This window comes from Cebus imitator, unplaced genomic scaffold (genome assembly GCF_001604975.1).
Source record: "Cebus imitator isolate Cc_AM_T3 unplaced genomic scaffold, Cebus_imitator-1.0 Scaffold18, whole genome shotgun sequence".
Taxonomy (NCBI): Eukaryota; Metazoa; Chordata; class Mammalia; order Primates; family Cebidae; genus Cebus; species Cebus imitator.
In genome coordinates, this window is record NW_016107333.1 from 14,486,548 (window position 1) to 14,509,307 (window position 22,760).

General features: G+C 41.2%; 1 protein-coding gene across 1 annotated transcript in view; it reads left to right on the top strand.

Moving 5' to 3' along the window:
- CFAP54 (cilia and flagella associated protein 54) overlaps positions 1-22,760 on the top strand; it is a 361,147-nt gene that overhangs the window by 309,351 nt on the left and 29,036 nt on the right. Inside the window, exon 67 of the mRNA XM_017511466.2 lies at positions 3,731-3,805. Coding sequence (XP_017366955.1) covers positions 3,731-3,805 — 75 coding nt within the window. The remainder of the gene's footprint in view (positions 1-3,730; positions 3,806-22,760) is intronic.

The window sequence follows — 22,760 nt, forward strand, 5'->3', positions numbered from 1 at the left end:
TTATAGGAACATTCCAGGGGGAATCCTTTAGAATACACGGAAAAGTTTCTGTAAGTCCTCCTTTCCCCAGCTGTCTTGCTCTCACAGCTCTCTGGCGTCCATAGCAGCTCTCTAACATCTGTCTCATTTGGCTCAAATTCCTACACCTTTCTCTCCAACTCTGAACAGAGATTTTTGTTTCTTTTCTCCTTCCCACTCTGGCTCAGTAATTTATGTAGTTCAACTTAGTACCTCTGACTTCTTCCAGTTTTCCTATTTCTCCATTATCTGCATTCTGCACTATTTAGAAGGGTAGAATTGTAGAATCTTCCTTCTCAGCAGTGGGGTTATTGATGCGAACTCTTCTGATTGTATTTAAAGTCTCATTTACATAGATTGTGTGTGTGTGTGTGTCTTTGTACGTATGTGCTGAGAGAGAAAGCTGAGCTAGACTTTGAACTTGCTTAAATAGCTCAGACAGAATTTTTTAGCACTTCTGGACTGACAGAAAGGCCATGTTTCCGTACATCCCCAAGTATCCTGTATTGTTTAGGTAATTAGCTGATAACCTGTCTCTTTCTCTCTCAACTGCAAACTCCTTTGCTCAGAGGGCTTATTCATCACTATATCTTCAATATCTAGCCCAGTAACTGAACCTTAGTGCCTCCCTAATAGTTGTTTGTGAAACTTCTAGTTGGAGACCTGTGGAGAAAACTCATTCCAGACTGCAGATATAGCAAGAGAGGAGATATGAAGTCATGGAACTAAGTCTCATATTCAGGGAACAGTAGGACATCTGTTGTGGCAGAAATGCAGGGTAAATGTAGTGGGAGATGGCGCCGGAAGGCTGGGTGGAATTATGTGCTTCTTCTGCTCTGATCTCACCACCAAGTGCTGTAGGAGTCTGGTTCTCCAATTGCCCCAATAGACCATGAGCTCCTTCTGGGCTCTCTGTGTTTCATTCATCCCCTACTCCTGCTTTGTGGCCTAAAGGAGGCATTTGATTGATGTTGAATGCATAAATGGTGAAAGGATTTTGTTCTGTAAGAGAGGGCAGTGGGAAAGCAGCACTGGATCTGGGGGCAGCACCTTACCTGGAAGGGCAGGTCATGATTCACCCTGTGATTTGCTAAAATAGTGATGGTGGCATGTGAAGGAGAAATGAGGGAAACAAGAGTTTGGAGGCTGGAAAGCAACTTAGGAAGTTCCCCCTGCCACCCTACTCCATATTATAGATGAAGAAGAATAAGGATTTCAACTAAATCTAAGAATTGGCTATAATATCTTGAAGTCACTGAGAGGGCCATGGCTCATAGAAATAGCAGATGTTCTTTTTAACAGAGAAATGGCAATGATTGAGCAAGGGTCATTCCGTGCCCTCCCAGCCCCTCAGCAGCTGCAGCACTTGCATCCAACTGCTTTCTGGCTGGGACTGGCGAGCTCTGTGCCTTCCCCTTCTTCATCTCGGTGGTAACAAGGTCACGCAGGGAACTCACAGCCACAACCTCAAGTCAGCCAATTTCAGAACATCTGTATGTGGTTTACCTCAAGTAATGTCAGAGTAAAAGGATGTCATTGAAGCAAAATTTCTGTTTGAAAACATGTTGAGCTGAAGCAGGGAAAGGCGTTTTTTAGGCAGCATTGCTCCCTTCGTCTGTGATGTGAGATGATTCATGACATAGGCAGTGTCATTTAGTTTGATGGCTCTTGATGAAATCCTTACAATAACCCATGATGCTGTTGAAATCTTTTACTTAGACAGAAAGCATACCTTAACCAGTCCTAAGCACTCAGTTGGAAATACAGATAAATAAGGGGTATATAGGAGTGGATGTGTATTCCCCTTTATCTGGCAAAGTGGACCAGGGGCCTGGCAAGATCAGCGCAGGATGCTGGTGTACCCTGACTAGGACTGGGTAGCCTGCCTGTCCTCCATCATTTTTAAATCCATAGAAGCTGGCCCACTTCTAGCAATCATCACTTCCTACCCAAACTGTTTGAGTAGCATCCTAGCTGATTTCTCTGTCTCTTTCCAGTGCAGTTCACTTTTAAACTGTGGACAAATTATCTTTTCAAAGCAATTTCTACCACTGTTCCCTCAGCCCAGTCCTGCTCTATTCTCTATACAATAAAATCCAAATTCCTTACTTTTACATGACCTGTTAAAAATTTATCTCTCCTGTGAGAACTCTCACTGCCATGCTTCCTATACATACCTGCAGTGAAGATGATTTCACCATATCATCAAATTCCTGTGTTCCTTGAATGCCCCCTGCTTATTGCTTATGTATGGCTCCCCCAACCCCACCCACCCCACAGTGCCCTAGTCCCCAGTCTCTACCAGTTGAAATTGTACTATTTTTTCAAGGCTTAGTTCCTACGACCCTTCCTCCAGGAAGTCTTCCATGTTTATAGTACTAAAAATTATTCTCTTCCACATCTAGGATCCTAGAACATGTCATAACTACCTGTGCTCTGAGCACATTCTGCTTGGGATTTTATTTAGTTGTCTATGAATCTATTTTTCTGATTGTAATTGGAAATATTGGGAGGAGAGAGTCTGTGTTCCACAGCACCTAATATAATGTCTTGAATATATCTGTTAAATTGAATTGAATTATCTATGGTTTTGGAACCCTGAAATTTGGTCTTTTCCTTGTTTTGCATTTGTTTAAACTTAGATATAATGGAGTTTTGGGGCTTTGAGTTCAGTTGTTTGCTTTTTTATTTCAAGGTTTTAACCAGCATTGCTCAGTTATTTAAAAATTAATATACTTTTATCATTTTACTATTCTAAATGCTGGTAAATGCATATATATTAATACTACCAAAAAAGCAAATTTTTTTTTCTTTCAGGGCCAGACACTGGCAGCATTGTGAAGTAGGCAAAGTTAATCTCGGACAATTATGTAGTCATGACTTCTTCAGTTGTAAGTGAGGAAAGAACTACTTACACTAACTCAAGTAAATTAGGTTTGGTAGGGAGGTGGTATTTGTCAGGATGAGATGAGTATGGTCATGTATAGACAAAGACTGGAACCCGAAATGGTGGCCTCACAGAAATTTAAACTGACAGATCAGGAGCCAAGACTGTGCTCAGTCCTGTAAGGGGCTTGAGTTCTCACTCTTCTCCATCTCCTCTAGCTTCTCCCCATCTGGTCTAACGGCTGCCTTCTCCAACTCCGCATCTGGACCTTTCAACTCATGCAGTTGATACTGACTTGTAGGTCTCCTCTGTTGTTCTTTTCTACATGAAAACATATGCTAGGGAATCTAACAGATTCAGCCTGTCTACGGGTAGGTCCCTTGTGGATTGGGTGTCCACACATGAACATGGCTGCGTCCATTACAGTAGGGCTGAGGGCAGTGTCATCATGCTGCTGAGTCTCTCCCTTCCTTTTCACTCACTCGTCCCCTGTCTTCCATAATTCCCAGTCATTCTTCTCTGCTGCAGCCCCTTTCAGGGTTCTGAAACGCTTTATTCCAGGGCTCTCTTCTCAGAAGAAAAGTAATTTTTCAAAGCCTTATTTAGTAAAATAATTATTTTCAAAATTTTATTTTGTACAATTAGATACAATTCAAAAGAGCCTAATTACTGAAGGGATTATGACTTCTGAGCCCTGTCTTTTCCTGGGAACAAATGTTAGGTGATGATTAAGAAAAGACATATGAAATAGTTTATAATTAAATAGCGAATATTTAGGTTTCTAATAATGTCAACCTCAATATATTACTATCTTCTTATTTCTAGGACATGATTATTGAGTGTTGTTCTGAAATAGCATCTCTGTTTTTGAATGATAAAGAGTCAACACCGCTATCTGAGGTATGTACTTCCTCTTTTAAATTGTATCTAATCCACTCACAAATATTATTATTGCTATGGAAATGGAAATACAGAAACCATCTGATTGTAAGTACGAAGGGCCTAACCTTCCTTATTAATGTGAAAAAGTGACAAACATGAGTTTACAATAGCATGTTATTTTGGTTAAAATATTCTGTGTTCAAAAAACATTCAACTAATACAAAGAACTATAAAGAGGATATTTTTTAAGTCACCTCAAATCTACAATCATAAAATAACCCCTATTAACATTTAGAGTATATCTAGAATTTTCCCTATGTACAGATAAACTTTAGAATTTTTATATCAATGGTCTCATACTTTACATGCATTCATCACTTACTTTTTTAATTGAATAATAATTTCATGGATAATTTTTAACAGGAAAAGTCTACTTTGTCATATGTAATACCTGCATAATGGTTTCTGTTATGTATTTGTTGTATCAGGTGCCATTTACATAGCTAGATCTTTCTTGATAGGTCCTGTGGTTGATTGATCCTAGTATACACGTATTTCACTCTTCTGTGCTACCTCTTCAAAGTTAATTCTTAGGGATTGGATTTGGAGTAAGAAAGTATATATACATTTTTATTATAAAATATATATAATATAAAATTTATAGTTTTAACCATTTTAAGTGTACAGTTCAGTGCCCTTAAGTATATTCACAAGTTGTACAACCATCACCACTATCTAGCACCATCCAGAACTTTTTCATCATTCCAAATAAAAACTTTATATCCATTAAACAGTAACTCCTCAATTCCTCCTCTCCCACCACCCTAGCTCCTGGTAACCTCTTTTCTATTTTCTGTCTCTACGAATTTATCTATTCTAGATACCTCATATTAGAATCATACAATATTTGTCCTTTTGTGTCTGGCTTACTTCATTTAGCATAATGTTTTCAAAGTTACCTGTGTTGTAACATGTATTAGTATTTTATTCCTTCTTAAGATTGAATAATATTCCATTATATGTATATACCACTTTTCTTCATGGATTTGCCTGTTAAAGGATATTTGGGTTGTTTCCACCTTTTGAATATCGTAAGTAATGTTGCTATGAACATTAGTGTACAAATCTGAAGCCTTGATTTCAAATCTTTAGCGCATGTACCTAGGAGTGCAATTGCTGGATCATATGGTAATTCTGTTTAACCTTTCAGAGCACTTCCAAATAGCTTTCCTGAGCAGCTGTACAATTTTATACTACTACCAACAATGCATAAAGCTCCAATTTCTCCACATTCTCTCCAACACTTTTTATTTTCTGCTTTTTTTTGTTGTTAGTTTAATAGTGGACATCCTAGAGGGTGTGAAGTGGTATCTTATTGTGATTTTGATTTTCCTTAATGACTAATGATGTTGAGCGTCTTTTCATGGGCTTGACCATTTGTGTGTCTTCTTTAGATAAATAAATCTTCAATTCTTTGCCCATTTAAAATTGATATATACATTTTGAAATATTACGGCAAATGGACCTCCAGAAATGTTGCACTAACATTTCTATCAATAGTAGATGAGAGGACCATTTACCCACATATTCATCTCTACTAGTTTTCTGTTTCGATTTTTTTTTTCTCTTGAGATGTCTTGCTCTGTCACTCAGGCTGGAGTGCCGTGGCGTGATCTTGGCTCACTGCAACCTCTACCTGCCAAGTTCAAGTTATTCTCCTGCGTCGGCCTCCCGAGTAGCTGGGACTATAGGCAGGCGCCACCACACCTAACTTTTTTTTTTTTTTTTTAAGTAGAGACAGGGTTTTACCATGTTGGCCAGGCTGGTCTAGAACTTCTGACCTCAAGTGATTCACCCAGCTCAGCCTCCCAAAGTGCTGGGATTACAGGTGTGAGCCACTGTGCCCAGCCCATCTACACTAGTTTTCTTCCTCCTCCTCTCCCTCCTCCTCTTCTAATGGTTGAAAGCCTGTCAAGTGAAAAATAGTATGTCATTATTGTGTTTTTATTATTAATAAGGCCAAATATCATTCTTGTGTTGGTTGGTGATTGTGTTTCTCCTTTTGCAAAATGGTATTTATTCATTTAGTGAATTGACAGATGTTTAGAATGAACTTCTGTGTTGGAAACTCTGTCCTGTGCACTGAGGAGCTGGCTGTGAACCAGCAACAAAGATTCCACTCTCCTAGAGCTACTATTTTTGTGGCAGGAAATAGACAGTAAACAAATCAATAAACAAGATAATTTTAGGTTTTGTTAAGTGCTATGAAGGAAGAAAACAGAGTGATATGTTAGGGTCAGCAAACCATAGCCTGTGAGCTATATCTGGCAACTCCCTGTTTTATAAATAAAGTTTTATTGGACACAGCTTTGTTCATTCATTTACGTATGATCTATAGTTGCCTTCACACTGTAAAAGCAGAGTTGGGTAATTTTGACAGAGACTGTATGCCCTACAAAGCCCAAATTAATTATTATCTCGCCCTTTACATAAAAGGTTTGCTGGTCCCTGTAACAGAGAGTGACAGGGAATGGGGTCACAGCTTAGATAGTATGGTCAAAGAAGACGGAAGACTTCTCTAAAGAGGTGACATTTGAAGTAAGACCTGAAACATTATACTGTATTTTTCCCATTAGATCATTAACTTCCTGGGGGCAGAGGTGATACTATCTTCTGAGTTCTTACAGTGCCTTGTACACCACATCTCTTGGTCACTGGTTCTTGAATTGAATGGAATTTCCTTTAGTTTTGAACATCTGAAATTTAATCTGCTTCATTTATTCATTTGGCCATTTATGTCCTTTTCCCACTTTTTAAACAGGGAACATAATTGTTTATTATGGAAACGTATAGACTTACTGTGGTAGACCACTGATAATAAAATCAAGCTTAAATCTAATTTTGGATAAATTGCAATTAAAAATAGGTCTCATCTTTAATTGTAACTCCCACAATTACCATGTTTTATGGGAGGAACCCAGTGGGAGGTAATTGAATCATGGGGGTGGTTCTTTCCCGTGCTGTTCTCCTGAAAGTGAATAAGTCTCATGAGATCTGATGGTTTTAGAAATGGGAATTTCTCTGCATGAGCGCTCTCTCTTTGCTTGCTGCCACCCACGTAAGACATGACTTGCTCCTCCTTGCCTTCCACCATGATTGTGAGGCCTCCTCAGCCACATGGAACTGTAAGTCCATTAAAGCTTTTTCTTTTTAGGAAAAAAAAAAAAATAGGTTACAAAAAAGAATTTGTTATAATAAAATGTATGATTTATAATGTCAGTGGGCTTTGGTTTCTGACAGGCCTGGGCTGGAATCTCAGCCTTGAGTCTTGTCAGTTGTGTGAACTTGGAAGAGTTATTTAACCTCTCTAAGCCTCAGTTTTCTCATATGTAAAATGGGGCACAAATTCCAACCTCTCACAGTTATTGTGAAGATTAAAGCAAATAATATATTTTCAGTATTTGTCATATGGCCTAGTAAAAATAATTGTTTAGGAAATATTAGCTATAAAATAGCAATAATCATCATTATTATCTTCATGCCCATCATGGTTTTACCCTCCATGTGTGAATTCTTCATCCCCTAATTAACTAGTTTTAAAAACACCTATAGAATCCAAATTTGTTTTGAAAAATATTGATAGAAGAGGACACATGTTAGAGATATTATTTTCTTTGTCTGTAATTTGAATTATCATTGAATCCTATAAGAATTAGGTCTCTGTGCAGGACCCCAACATGAGATCCTAGTGGTGAAAGAGCTGCCTGCCCAAGATGGAAGATGGCTTCCAACTAACTGTCACTGAAAACAAGACTCACCAATAGTATGGGGATGGGATGTGGGCATCCACGAGCTTGTCCCAAGAAGTAAATGGTTAGGCAAACGAAATTACATGCCTTTGTGAAGCTGTTTTTGTCACTAGCAGGAGATCTTGCTGTGCAATTTGGTTCTTTACTGAACATACCTCTGACAACTTGTCTTTGCCTATATTAACTCTTCCTAATTAAAAAAAATAAAGACAAAAAAAAAAAAAAAAAAAAAAAAAAAAAAAAAAAAACTGAGAATAGCAAAGAGATGAAGGAAGGGAATGAGTGCCCCGTGCTTTCCTTCTTAGTGATTATTCACAGAATATCAATAACTATTACATAAGATTTCTGTTGAGGCAGCAATAAAAAGCATTTTAATTGCCTGTGAAGGTTCGAATTATTGCAGTTTCTAATTTGTCAGGTAGGATTCAAACATGATGCTAAAAATATTCTTGTTCTCGTGGTAACTGACCATGGAATGGGCTAAGTGGTTTTATAGAACCTCCTACCTGTCAGTGATGATTGACCACCAGCTGCATATAGAACATTGGTATAGATGCTTTTGTTGGGATTCAAGTTCCTGTAGTTAGCAAAATCAAATATTTTCGTATTGGTTCACATGATACAAATAAATTTACCTAATCAATTACATGCACGTACGTGTGTGTGTGTTTGTGTGTGTGTGTGTGTATGTGTGAGAGAGAGGAAGGAGAGACAGAGAGAGATTTGAACGGACTAGATTCATAAAGAATCAGTATGGAGAAGAGGTGCCTAGGAGCAGATCATGATTTGAAAGCAGAAAAGTTTATCCTAGGCCAAGATATCAGATATATTAAATAAGGAGATTGCATTTTCTTGGCTGTATGAGTTTGGTAGAATTTTCTTTTTAGTTCAAGATTTGTGGCTCACGCCTGTAATCCCAGCACTTTGGGAGGCCGAGGCGGGTGGATCACGAGGTCAAGAGATCTAGACCATCCTGGTCAACATGGTGAAACCCCATCTCCACTAAAAAAATACAAAACATTAGCTGGGCATGGTGGCGCGTGCCTGTAATCCCAGCTACTCAGGAGGCTGAGGCAGGAGAATTGCCTGAACCCAGGAGGCGGAGGCTGCGGTGAGCCGAGATCGCGCCATTGCACTCCAGCCTGGGTGACAAGAGCGAAACTCCGTCACCAAAAAAAAAAAAAGGGTTTTTAGCCAGACCTAGCATAGTGCTTGACAAATAATAATGATAATAGTCACGAAAGGCAAGTATTTCTACTGCTAGCAATAATAATAATAGTCAATATTAAATACTTATTGAGCATACGGCATGTACAGACATTGTTTTAAATATTTAATATGACAAGAGCCCTATGAAGTTGGTTACCATTATTATTCTTGTTTTAGAGATGGGGAAACTGATGTATAGGAAAATTTAGCAGAGTGTGGAAGGTCTCACAGCTTGGTAAAAGTAGAAGGCGAGAGTCAAATATGGGTCTGCTTAACTCCAGGATGTACAGTTCTAACTAAACTACACTCAGGAGGTGTTTTACTAGAATAGTGGGAGCAGACACTGCAGGGAGTTGAGGAGTAAATAAGGGGTGAATAAGTAAGGGTGAGAAAGTGAAGGCTGAAAGTGTAGGTTAGTCTTTAAGAAGATTTGAGAGGGTAAGAAACAGCTAGAGAGAGACACAGTCATGGGAGGGTATTAGAATAGTAGTGGTCAAGGTAGGCTGTGTTATGGGATTTTGGGGGTGTTGCTTTTCTGGTCTGAAACCTCTGGCCAGTGGTGCCTTTGCCTGAGTTTTTGCTCTGGTCCACTGGGCTTTTTCTGCCCAATGGCAGGTTGCACTTGGCTCACGCTACTGACCTGGATCCCATGCCTGCCAAGGGCAAGTCAGGTGTGGAGCAGCAAGGGGTGTGTGAGCAAGCATGGGGTCCAGCCACAGTGGAGTCAGACATGCTGGCTGCTGCATTGTGGCAGGCAGCTCTAGGTGCTGGCATGGGCACTGGCTCTTTGCAAGGCTGTGGCTGGACCAGGCACACCACAAGCAATTTCCCTGGTTGGCAGTGGGGAACAAAGTGGTTCCCAGAAGCTTGGAGACACCAGGAACCGCAGGACCTCAAAGAGGAAGTGACATCCTTGGCTTGGGGATCTCCCAGATCTGGGCTCCTGGAAGGGCCACAGCTCTTCTCTCCTTCTTTTCTCCTGAAATGTGGTGAGCAAGGGGCATGTTTCAGCCCTGTTTGTGTTATAGCTCTTTTAGCCCTGCCATTTGGCAGTCCCGAGTGCTTGTCGTGTGACTAGGAAGAATGAGGTACACAGACAAGTGGAGGGTGGGCAAGATGAAGAGGACCTTTATTGAACAATAGAACAGCCACAGGAGACCTGCAGCAGGTAGCTCCTTTCTGCAGCCAGGGTGAACCAATGAGTGTTCAGCCCCTAGAAGAGAGGAGACCCTGGAGTGGGAAGCTCCCCTCTGCAGGCAAATCAGCCTGTTGTCTCTGCAGCTCTCAGCAGAGAGGAGGCTCTGGAGTGGGTTGCTCCTTTCTGAAGCTGGTAGTCCCAACATCTCTGCAGGCCTCTGAAGCTCTCAGCAGAGAAAAGGCCCTAGAGCGGGTAGCTTCTCTTTGCTGTTGGTCATCCTGATGTCTCCTGCGATCAGCAGAGAGGGAAGCCCCTCTCTGCACCTGGTTGTCCGATCATCTACTCTGCCCTGGCTGAACCCAGGGCTTCTATGGGCCTCAGAGGGAAGGAAGTGCATGCCAGTTGGTCCACAGGTGGCCATGAGTGGGCTGGGAAAAGGCACCACAAGTCCCCACTCTGGTCCATGGTACTGGCAACCCAGCCCCCTAAATTCAGGCCCTCCTTGGCCTGAAGGTGGGACTTTGCCAGGGACCTGCCGCCTTCTGCCCAGGAACCTGTCTGCCTCCAGCTGCCATTCATGACACCCAGGCTTAGCCCTGACTTTGCTCTTTGATTGGAGCAGGTGCCAACAGCAAGGAGAAGCCAGGCAGTGGGAGCAGGCACTTCCAAGCAATCCTAGGCCCCCAAGAGTGTAGGGATGCCTGGGTTTGCAGCTGCGGGTTGGGTAACTACAGTTGTGCCAGCGAGGTGGATGGGATGGGGATCCTGCCTCCTTGATAGCATGGGCGGCCCAGATCTAGAGCCCCAGTTTGGGTGGCTGCAGCTGTGCCCAGGAGGGTGGGGTTCCCACTGGCTCCATGGAGTATACAGCCACCCTGGCAGTGGTAGGCCATCTGGAGTGGTCGCTGCCATAATTAGGATAGGAGCAGTCATAAGGGAAAAGAATTAGGGGAGGCAGAAATTACTCATCTAGGGGAGAGAAGGACAAATGATGGAGCAGAGCCCTAAGCGACATAATAGGGAACAAAAAGACATCCACAGCACAAGTAGGATAGTTGACTGGAAGCAGAGGAAAAAAACCTCTTTCTTTAGGCCTCTGAGTGGCAGATCAAGGAGGAGAAAGATGTAAATTTGTAACAAAAGGGCAGAAGAAGCTGGGAAGTTTACCCAGCAGTTTTAATTTATTCAATGAACTACAGGCAAGTTTATCTAATGTTGGAGTTGGGCAGAGTGTTGAAGGAATGGTCTTCTGAGAGATGAAGATCTTGAATTTCATAGTAATTGATTGAGTGTGATGGGTGAGGAAGCTGATCCAGGGCAAATATAAGGATTGAGGGGCTCATTGAAATGTAAAAGTCATAAATTGATTGGGGCACTGGGCTTCCTGGCTTTTGATTTTTCTTTAACCACATTTAGCTGCCTCAGTGTAGGAGTGGAGTTAAAAATGCCAGCGGAAGCATCTTATATTATTGGGCAGGTGCAAGAGGAGAGCAGAGGCGCGTGGAGGTGAGATTACTGGTAGGACAGCTGACAGCGCACAAAAGACTGAGGCAGAACAGAGCCCCTAAGAATCTATACTGTGATGAATAAAAATGCCTCTCCTTGACTCTGAGAAAGAATCACTACAGTGTAATATCTCCGTTTTTTTCTCGAGATCCTGTTGAACATAAACTAGTTCATGTAATATATTTTCTTTTTGAATTTAATGTAAAAATCCTCAGTAATGGTTAAATTCTACTGATTTACACTATATTATCAAGTAAATTTTTAATGTGCATTTTATTTTAATTTGGTTGAATTTAGTATGTTTATAGTCTCTTATTTCCAATTTTTAAAATTATGGTCTCTTGTTTGTTTTTTCCAGACAAGGTCGCACTCTAGCACCCAGATTGGAGCGCAGTGGTGTGATCATAGCTCCCTTTAACCTTAAACTCCTAGGCTCAAGCAATTCTTCTGCCTCAGCCTTCTGAGTAGCTAGGACTATAGGCACATGCCACCATGCCCAGCTATTTTATTATAGCAATGGGGTCTCATCCTGTTGCCCAGGCTGGTCTCCAACTCTTGGTCTCAAATGATTCTCCCACCTCATTCCCCCAGAGCACTGGGATTACAGGCATCCACCACTGTGCCAGCCCCAAATTATAATTTTTGATATGTTTATGATCAGATGTTGATAACCACATGCTAGTTACTAAAATCGTTACTATTCCACAATGTTAACATAATTTATTTAGGCATTTGTACCTTTAATTTTATGTCTTACATATTGATTCTATCATGTGACTACCTATATCTTATCACCCCTTGTAACCTCTATGACTCCTGCCTGTCAGCTGCAGTGATTACTCTGCAGTGCTAGCATCTTATCTGGTGCTGAGTTATCATGTAAAAATTAGTAATAACACATCCAGTCTATTTCAACCTAACTCAAACAGCTTTCTTTTCATCACTTTTCTCTCCAGCCCAAGGTTTATAACTTTGTACTTAACAGTTTTAAGTACTATTAAGTACTTAAATATTAAGTACACAAAATAAATGTGTTATTATGATGTGATTCCATATTTGTCTCCCATACAAGTGCAGGTTGGGTCTTATACAATAAGATTGAGTCTTGCTATGTTTTATTCTCAATGCTTTGCCCAGTATTTGGTCCATAACAAATGTTCAAAAAATGTTTGTTAAATGAATGAATGCCTCATGATACATCTTCTAGAGCTAGCCCTGGGCTGAGTTCTAGTCCTGCCATTAACAGTGATTTTGAGCCCATCAGTTTCAGTTATTTGCAAACATTTGTGAAGTGCCAACTTCATAGCAGCCATTGGGCTAGGTACTGGGGTGCAGAAGTTGAAGCCAGAGTTCCTGCTTTCAAAGGGGCGCACAGATTAGTGGGTGGGGGGTGGCAGACAGTTACAGAAGTGATTACAGTAAATGGATGGGAAAAGAGGCCTCAGAATTAAGCATCACTCCATGGTTCTTCTAGCATTCTCTCATTACACCTCTGAAGGTGATGCACTTTTGATATCTTTTTAGAAGGGTTCATTAGTTCCCTCTGTGAAGTTAAGTTAGTGGCTGCTCTTATGGCCCATCATCACAAATTTTAATCGCTTTGGAAAATGATTGGAAAGTAAGAGAATACCCTCACATGATCAGGGCATTTATGAAAGCATTTTCCTCTGATTAGGAAGACCTTTGGAAGACAAGGCAGAAAATAAGTCTTAGCTTTGGCAGTAGGCTCAGTGTTGAGGATATAATTTATGGTTTTGTTCATGGGGATGGAGAGAATGAGACAAATCCTAAAAGCCCTGGATGCAAAGACAAAGTAAGAGAGGAGTTAGAAAAACAAAAAGTCAACTCAGTTTACAAGCTGCAGCTGAGTATAAGGCACTGGGCTGAACTCCCTGGAGGAATCAGAGTTGGTGTATTAGTCCATTTTCATACTCTGTGAAGAACTGCCCAAGACTGGTAATTTATAAAGAAAAAAAGGTTTAATTGACTCACAGTTCCACATGGCTGGGGAGGCCTCAGGAAACTTACAATCGTGGCAGAAGGGGGAGCAGGCATATCTTATATGTGGCAGGAGAGAGAGAAACAAACAGCCAGGGGGTGAAGAGCTCCTTGTAAAACCATAAGATCTCATGATAACTCACTCACTATCATGGGAACAGCATGGGGGAAACTGCCCCCACGATCCAATCATCTCCCACCAGGGCCCTCCCTCAGCACCTGGGGATTACAATTCAAGATGAGATTTGGGTGGGGACACCAAGCCTAACCATATCAGATGGGAAGGACAGAGTCCTGAATCCAAAAAGGCTGACAGTCTAGAGAGAAGGGATGAGGCTTGTGCTTACGTACGAAGACAGTGGTTTTGTGTTTAAAATGGATGATTGCTTTGCACAAAGATGGGGAGAATGAGGTGGAAGAGATGAAAAGACTTGCCCAAGGCCACACAGCTGGTAACTGTCATAGCCAAGGCAGGCAGACTCCAGAGCCTGTTGTTAACCATTGTCAGTACACTGAAGATGGCTCTGTTGAGCCTTTTCAGTCTGGGGATTCTTGCTCATTCAAATGGAGGGGCTAGATTAACAATATGTACGATTGAGAGAGAGAGAGTTAGAATCAGGATTTGTGAAGCGGTATGTGTAGCGGTTAGCAGACAGACTCTCGAGAGCCGAGTTGCCTGGCTCCAAATCCCAGCTTAGCTCTATTGTCTAGTTGTATAATCTTAGGCAAGTTGTTTAATCTCAATGCTTTGATTTCTCTGTTTGTAAAATGGGGATGGAAATAGTACTTACTTTATAAAGTTGTTGTATGGATTAAATGACTTAATCCATGTAAAACTCTTAGAACAGTGCCTGCCACAAAGAAAGCAAAATAGTTACTATTACTCTCATTTAAAAGCTATCTGATTTCACCTGGAATGAGACCCTTACAGTGTATTTGTTCCCCTAAGGAGTGGCTGTAGCAGAACAACACAAAGTGTAGGAGGAAGCCTCTGAGTATACTCACGGAAGAGGGCTGGAATAATGCAAGTGCAAGGAATGGCTGCATGCATCACTTTTAACTACGCGTTCCCATTCCCATCTGTCCCTGTTACTTCTATTTTGTAACAAAGCACCCCAAACTTAGTGGCATAAAACAACCACCATTTTTTTTTTTAGGTCAAGGATTCTGTGGGTCACATACTGGGAAGGGCATAGTGGAGTAAGTTATTTCTGCTCCATGGTATCTGGGACATGAGATAGTTTGGTTGAGAAAACTGGAAAGTTGGGGATGATTCCACTGCTGGGGGCTGGAATTGCTGAAGGCTCATTCAGTCTGGTGCTGGATGCTGGTTGTCAGCTATCAGTTGTTGGTTGTTGGCTAGGGGCTGAGAACAGACTTGGGCTGTGGTCTGTGAGCTTTCTTTGTGGCTGGTTGGGTCTCCTTACAGCATGGTAGCAGAGTTTCAAGAGTGAGCCTCACAAGAGAACAAGGTAGATGCTCTAGCATCACCTATGCCCTAGCCTTAAAATCACATAATGACTCATCCTTGGTAGTCATCCACTTTGATTCAAGGTTGGACATAGGCTCTGTTCCTTCACTGGAGGGCTTGAAGTCAAATTTTAAGAAGGGAATGTGGCTTGGGAGCTATTGGTGCAGCCATCTGGGGAAAATGCAATCTGCCATGACATCCAATAAAACTAAGTCTTTTCCTCCTCTGAGCAGAGGTTGTCCCTAAGAACCTGCTTAGGCAATTTTTGAGGGTGATTAGACCCACACAGTAAAGGATAAACTAGGTGGATTCTCAAAGCAGCCTTTGAAATAATCTGTGTAGTTTTTCTGGGTGCTGGATGGGATTTGCTTGTATATACCCCTATTGATGTGGAACAGTTTCAACTTCACTTTTTTAGCATGTTAAATCCTAGAGGATGGTGTTAGGCTATTTAATATCCATCAGCAAATTTTATTACATTACTGTATAACCCTTGGTCTCTTTTAAACAAGATTTCCCAAATGGTAGTAATAACAATACTCTCTAAACTATCATTTACAAGGTTCTGCATATTCTGTAGTAGGTATTTACTAATTATTTAAAAATCAGTTATACTAATATAATTCCTTTGGTTAAGTTGAGAGCTACGGACTTTCTTTCCTTTCTTTCTTTCTTTCTTTCTTTCTTTCTTTTTTTTGTATGAACCAAGACATGTCTGAATAAATTTTATGGGCATCTATAATTACATCTTTCTTCTGTGAGACATTATCATTCTGTCCTCAAGTGAAGAGTATCCTTTGTATGCAAGTTCATGAGACAGCCACTTAATATTCTTATATTCTTTTGGAGACAATGCCAGATGAATCAGTTCCACACTGCTTTTAAAACACAGCACTGACTTTGATTCCATCCACTTACTGTTCACTTCTAACTGTCAAATTTGGCTAAGGGAAAAAGAAAGCCCTTAAGAAAAGGCCAGGCTATTAATGTGCTCTTCAAAATGCTAAGAAAAGGCTAAACTGTTTAAAGCATTTCCAAAACTCTCATCTCTCAGAGATTTGCCAGCAATGGTGTCAAGGTGAAATATGCTCTCCTTCATCAAGAAACCTAGAGCCTTTGTTTTATCCATGCTCAAAGTAGCAGTTCCACTTTTGTTAGATGTGCAATTTGGGAGTATAGTACTTGGATATAATTTAAACTGAGATATCATGATGAGCCCGATATTGTGTATTTACTGTGAAAGTGATGAGAAGTGTGCGCACTCCGTGAATAAACTAAGTCTGGCCTCATTCTGGATGTAGCTGCGCTTCAGCCTCAAAGGCACACTTTCCTGAAGTTTAGTCATTTTGTGTACCTTCACAGCAGGTGAGAGACAGGGGAATCATTAGTAAATCTGTTCATCACTTTTTATTTTGCTGAAAATCAAGTTAAATGTTCAGTTTCCTTTCCCTCATTCAGTTTACCAAACAGGTTTCACCTTGCTTAGCAAACTGGACCTTTGGTTAGAAAACTGGACCTTTAACAATGGAATTATATTTTCATCTTAGGAGGATGTTTAATTTTTGTCTCATAGAGCTGAGTCAATTGGCAAACCTTTGGAAAGTCTCCTGACACATGTTTTTAAGTTTAAGTAAATAAAGAAGCAGCAGGTGTAAATTTATCCATTTCCCCTGTTTACTTTGGGCATTAGCCATTTGAGATTTTCTTTGCATCTATTCCATCCACCTATATCTCAAGCTGCTAATGCCATCACGTCCTTTTCTCAACCGCATGGCAGTGTAATATGTTAGGAAGAGCACTCAGCACACATTCTAGTCCCAGTTTTGCCCTTGCGAATAAATGATTAGTCCTGAAAGACCTCAGGTCAACTAGATTCTGTTGAAGGTCTCTGAAGCAATGTATTCTGGTTGACAAGAACATAGTCTGATTCTTGGTTCCACTACCTATTGGTTGTGTGACCTTGAACAAGTTACTTCCCTAGGCTTCACTTCCTTATCTATAAATTAGTGAAAGCTATTTCTCCCACAGGATTACATTAGAAGCACACATTTAGTGTAGTGCCAGTACAATGCCAGTGGTAAGCATTCAGTTCATTGTGGTCATCTTTATTTTTCTGGACTTAAAATAATGTGAAATGAATCATTTGTTCATGTAACCATTAACAAACTCCCTTCATGAGTAACTCTTAGCCTATGTAAATGTTTGTGAATTTCAAAGAGCAAATGACCATTTAATATGTATCCTTGTTTTGGGTAGGTATTTGTGGCAGATAATGTATGTATTCTTGAGGTTAGTTTTCAGCTGTTCTTTTTTAATTAAACTGTTTATTTTGACATAATTGTAGAGATTCACATGCAGTCTTAAGAAATAATACAGCTTCTGCCTATGCTTTACTCAGTTTCTTCCAAGGGTAACATGTTGCAAAACTGTTGCATATCACACCGAATATTGACAGTGATACAAACAAGACATAGAACATTTCCTTCACTGCAAGGATCCCCTCTGTTGTCCTTCAGTAGCCCTATCCCCTCTTAACTCCTGGTAACCACCAATCTGTTCTCCACATTCACAGTTTGGTCATTCCAAGAACGTTACATAAAAGGAATGTTACAGTATGTAACATTTTGAGATTGGCCTTTTTTCATTCAGCTAAATTCTGTGGTGGGCCATTAAACTATCCTTTTGATGAACAACAAAAAAATTTAAGAATAGTATCACATTTTATTTTGGCAACAGAATTATCATTAGCCCAAAGTGCTTGGTGCAGTACCTGGTACACAGCAAGCAGTCAGTGTTCAGTGACACTCAGCAAAGTTGCTCCTCTTCTGCCCACCCTTACCCTTCCTCCTCTTCCTCTTCTCTCCTCCCTACTAATTTTTTTCTTGCCCTTTCCTTCTCTACATCACCTTATTAATGTTAACTGACAAAGGCTAATTGTTCAAGTTAGAAATACTAAAAAGAGTTAAATGAAATAATTTACGTGCAATTTCTTTGTAAGTTGTAGACTCTACTAAAGTTGCTTTAAGAAATTGCCAGTCAGTATCGGCTGCCTTCTAAGAACGGTTTGCAGCTGCTGGTGGTATGTACTGATGTGAATAAAGAAGTCAGCATGAGCAGGATTTCTTTCCACACAGGACACATAAGGTCTGGCCTCTGGTTTGCTACTGCAGTAGCAGCTGCTAACTAACAAAAGCTGTCATGCTTTGATTCTAGGCAACAAAGTCCCAGGAACAAAATGGAAACTTTAGTTCATGTTCTTTATAAAGCCTTTGTTCTAAAAAAGAGCCTCCCATTCCTAGTTGCTAGAAGTTAGGCTCAGTGACCTCCTTCATTAAAAGTATCAAGAAATGGCAAGCATTGTTAGAACTCTAGAGTTTTCATTTCTGTATCCCAGGTCAAAAACCCACAGGCAGAGCCCACAGAGCCCTTCAGGAGGGCATCCAGTTATGAGGTTGTCAGTAATACCATCTCTTCCTAAAACTTTGCTGCTGAGATTCAGATCCCTGACCTTTAAATGGAACTCAGCCTCGATGGTAATGGAATTTTCCCCTATTCAGAAATACAATGAGGATAGAACAAGCTTGCCAGGGCATAAGTTTTAGTCAGGATAGAGTAGGTTCCGCTGTGCTAACAAGCACCAAATCTCAGTGGCAATAAAGGTTTGTTTCTCATGCCCAGTGAGGGTCGGGCGACCCTCTTCCTACATGTAACTGTTCTGTCTGCACTTCATGACCTCTAAGGAAACCACTGCAGGAGAAAAGAGGGGTAGAGGATTTTACAGGATATTTTTTCATAGAGTGACCATACATCCAGGTTGCCAGGCGCAGTCACAATTTACACGTGTCAAGTTGGAGTTGTGGTTCCTCAGAACATAGGCTCCTTTTACTCTGTAAAAGGTCCTAGTTTGGACAATAAATTAGGGTGAATATTTCTAAGAGGCTGCCTGGAGTGGCTGTCAGAATTTTTGCTTATACCCTGTCGGTTTCAATCTAACACACGAGGATGTGATTAGAGCATTGTAGAGGTGCAAGTATATACTTTAGTGAACCTAATAATTTTTGGCACAATAGGCATTTGCAGGCATGCCATGAACTTTTAAATAGAAATAATTCAATAACTTCAACTGCCAAAGCTCTGTGGAGCAAATGTGATATAAATATTATATTTTTATCGACTAAACCATTGCATTTCATACATGTTGTGGTAGGCTAAACAGTGGCTCTCTGCAGTGGTCCACATCCTAACCCCCAGAGCCTGCTACCTTATATGACAAAATGGACTTTGCAGATGTGATTAAGTTAAGGATGAGGAGAGGCAGAGATGATCCAGGTGATCCCTAAATGTCATCACAAGCATCCTTGTGAGACGGAGCCACAGGGAGATTTGACACCAGAAAGGGAGATGGCCATGTGATGATGGAAGAAGGGACTGGAGCGATGAGCCATGAAGGTGAAGGAAGGGGTGCAAGTCAGGAAACACAGGCATCCTCTACAAGCTGAAAAAAGGCCAAGAAGTAGATTCTCCCCTTAGAGCCTCCAGAAGGAACCAGGCGTGCCAACACCTTGACTTTAGCCCAGTGAAATTGATTTCAGATTTCCGACCTCCAGGGCTATAAGTGAATATATATTATGTTGTTGTAAGCCACTAAGTCTGTGGTAAATTTGTTACAGCAGCAGTGGGAAATGAAGACACAAGTACATCCTGAAGTTAAGCCTGTGACTTCAAAATTTTTTTCTAGTTAAGATAGATACTATTATCACCCTTTTTTACATGGAGAAATTGAGGCCTAAAGAGTTGGCCAAAGTCTCTCAGCTAGTTAGTGTCAGAGCCAGGATCCACACGTAGGCACTCCGCCAGCTCCCAGCTCTGCTCTGAGCTCCTTCTTGCCATGTCTGTCAACCACTGGCAAGTCCAAGGTTCTCTATGAAACACCCCTGCTCTGTGCAGCCTCTCCCGCTTCCACCTGACTCAGTTTCCCGCTCCTTCCCTTGGCTCAGTGCTCTCTGGATACCCATGCTTTTCTAGCTTTAACTTTTGGAAATGTTATGGAAAGTTCTAGAGCTTCCATACATAACTTCACAAGTAAAGTTACAATTCAGGTGGAGTTATTGAATTTCTTCATATTTAAGTTTACAGGAAGATATTATTTTTGAATCTGATTTTTACTTCTCTTTAATCTCTAATTCTCCTTACACTCTAGAGCATGGTCTATTCCTAAGGGGAATCAAATAATAGATTAATAGAAGTGATGCCGGAAATATATTAAGCTTATTTTACCATGAACCAGAAAAGAAGCATCTGGAAATTTGGTGTAAGAGCTCTTATTACTTTAGATCTCTCATAGCTTGTATTGGTTATATACTGTTACACATTTAGCCATATTGCCATTTGTTTAATGGTCCTATAACTGAGACCGGGTTGCCAGATACCAGGGAGGCTCAGCTACTTGATAGGTTGTGTTCTTCCAGGCTCTTGGTCCCTCACCCAAGAATGGGGGAGAGGACCCCATCGGGCGCATTGGGCTTGTAAGTAAGTATTGGACCCCAAAGAGTTTTGCAGAAAGTGATTTATTTAGGCAGAGAGAGACAGAAAAAGGAGAAAGAAATAGAGAGCACAAAGCTCCCTCGATGTCATGGAAGGGGATCCAGAAATGGAGTCTGCTGAGATATGGGAGAAGGGTCTTTTAACCTGGGTGTTATTTCCGCCCTATTCAAGTTTTCTGTCCTATGAAAGGAGTTCCTTTAAACTTCTGCTAGAGTGATTGATCTTTCTATCTTCCGTGTACATGAGAGTTAAAGACCTCTAAGCTCCCGGATGGAGATGTCGGGGGAGGTATGGCGCTGGGAAATTCTTGCCTTTGAAACGACGCCCCCTTGTGGACCTGGGAAGATAATACATTCCCTCATAACCACTAAATTAAATCTTCATGCCTGCCGTTAACTCCTGCATGGAGCCACCCAAATCACCCCTTCAGGATTGAAAAATTCATTTTCTCAGCTCTGAGAATGTGATGGCTGACAGCCCTCAATTCTCAACCCTCTCTAGGAACTTCTTTCAAATGAAAGAAATGAACTCCTTCTGGAGGAAAGCCCACATCCAATTACTGGTTGATGTGGCAGTACAAAGACCCAGCCCCACCCACCCACCCACCCACAATTCAGGACAACTCTGAAGGGCCACCTCAGACTCAAAATTCCCAATGGGGTTGGCTGAGCCCTTTGTTGTGACTGCATTGCAGCTCAGCTTCTCCCTCTGCCTAACTCTGCTTCCTTCCCTTTCCCCATGGCGTTTTATCTCAAGGGTCCTAATCCCAGTAAACTTTCTGACAGCTAAATTCCATGTCAAAGTCTGCTTCCCAACAATGAACTCAAAAAATCAAAAATGAAGATCTCTGACTGGTGATGAATTAATTATCCTTATTTATTGGAATTAGGAGAGTCTAAAGGAACTAGGAAACGTGTTTCCTGGCTTCAGGCTTCTTTTTATGTAGAACGAAGTGGAAGCATCATACACATGTCACCCACTTAGGATTAAAAGTACATTATACAACATGACCCATAGTTCAATCACATTTTCTTCGACCTCCATTATAACAGTTCATTTATGAATGAAATAAAACTCCATAAACCAGACCCTTGACTATATCCAGTCAATAAACTCAGGCATCCTTTCTCACAGAAACTGTTTTCTCAGAGTATAAAAATGAGGTCTTGGCAACATTTTAAAACCACTTCCAATCACAGAGACTGAGGAATAGACATTTAGTTTTATAACACATAGAATGTAGGCATTTCTGTTAAATCCTCCATCTAAGAAACCATTTCCTTTAAGTCTTCCTTCCAGCTCCCAATTATGAGCTCTGAGCCACTGACCTTGAACCTGTGCCAGGCCTCTATACCCTGTGCAGTTTATTGTGGAGTTGTTAGTTGTATAACTCATGCTTCCTGCTCTGATTGGAGCTTTCGATAGTTTAGAGGGAACATTCTCTGTTTAGGACCCTTTATTAGTTCTTTACAGGTTGAAAATTCTTTCCTGGTCAAGAGAGCTGCTATTCTTTCTGCACAATAGGGCGTCAGATTTCAAAGGCTTTTCTCTCTGGGCCTTGGAGTCTTGAGCAGTCAGAATAAGTCTGGGTATGTACAGCCTAAACTTTCACTATTTTCTTAAGGGTCTCTTTTGGTCTTAAAGAATTGTTTTCTTAAGCAGTCCCTTATAAATAGTACCCCTGATGGAGGCAACACTGTCAACTCTATCGCTTTTCATCAGGTGGTGCCTTGGCCAAGCCTGGAATAGGGTGTGAAGGGCTGTGTGTGCAGGCCGGGTGCCAAGGAGGGAAAGGCACCAGTGACCCCAGAGGTATTCTCTAGCTGAGCACTGACCTGGTTTGCATAATTCCAGGTAAGTCAGTTGCACAGCTTTTCCTGACACCAAGTAATTCCATGATTTTCTGACACCACCTGGGTGTTCAATGATTCCATTCAATTCTGACACTAACTACCCAGAGTTTGCATAGATCCCACAGTTGAAGGCTCAGTCCTATGATACTTCCCTCACTTCAGATGCCAGCAGCAAATGGAGTTCCCAGACTGCCCATACTTCTGCCCAACCCTCCCCTCAGATTCAATAATTTGATAGAACAACTGACAGAACTCAGGGAAGTGCTTTATTTATGATGACCAGTTTATAAAGGTTGCAGGAACCCCAGATAAAAATGATGTATAGGGCAGAGCACAGGGAAGGGGCAAGGAGCTGCCATGCCCTCTCCCAGTGAGCCCCCCTCCCTCCCAGCATCCTCCCGGTGGGCCCCCCTCCCTCCCAGCCCCCTCCCGGTGGGGCCCTCCC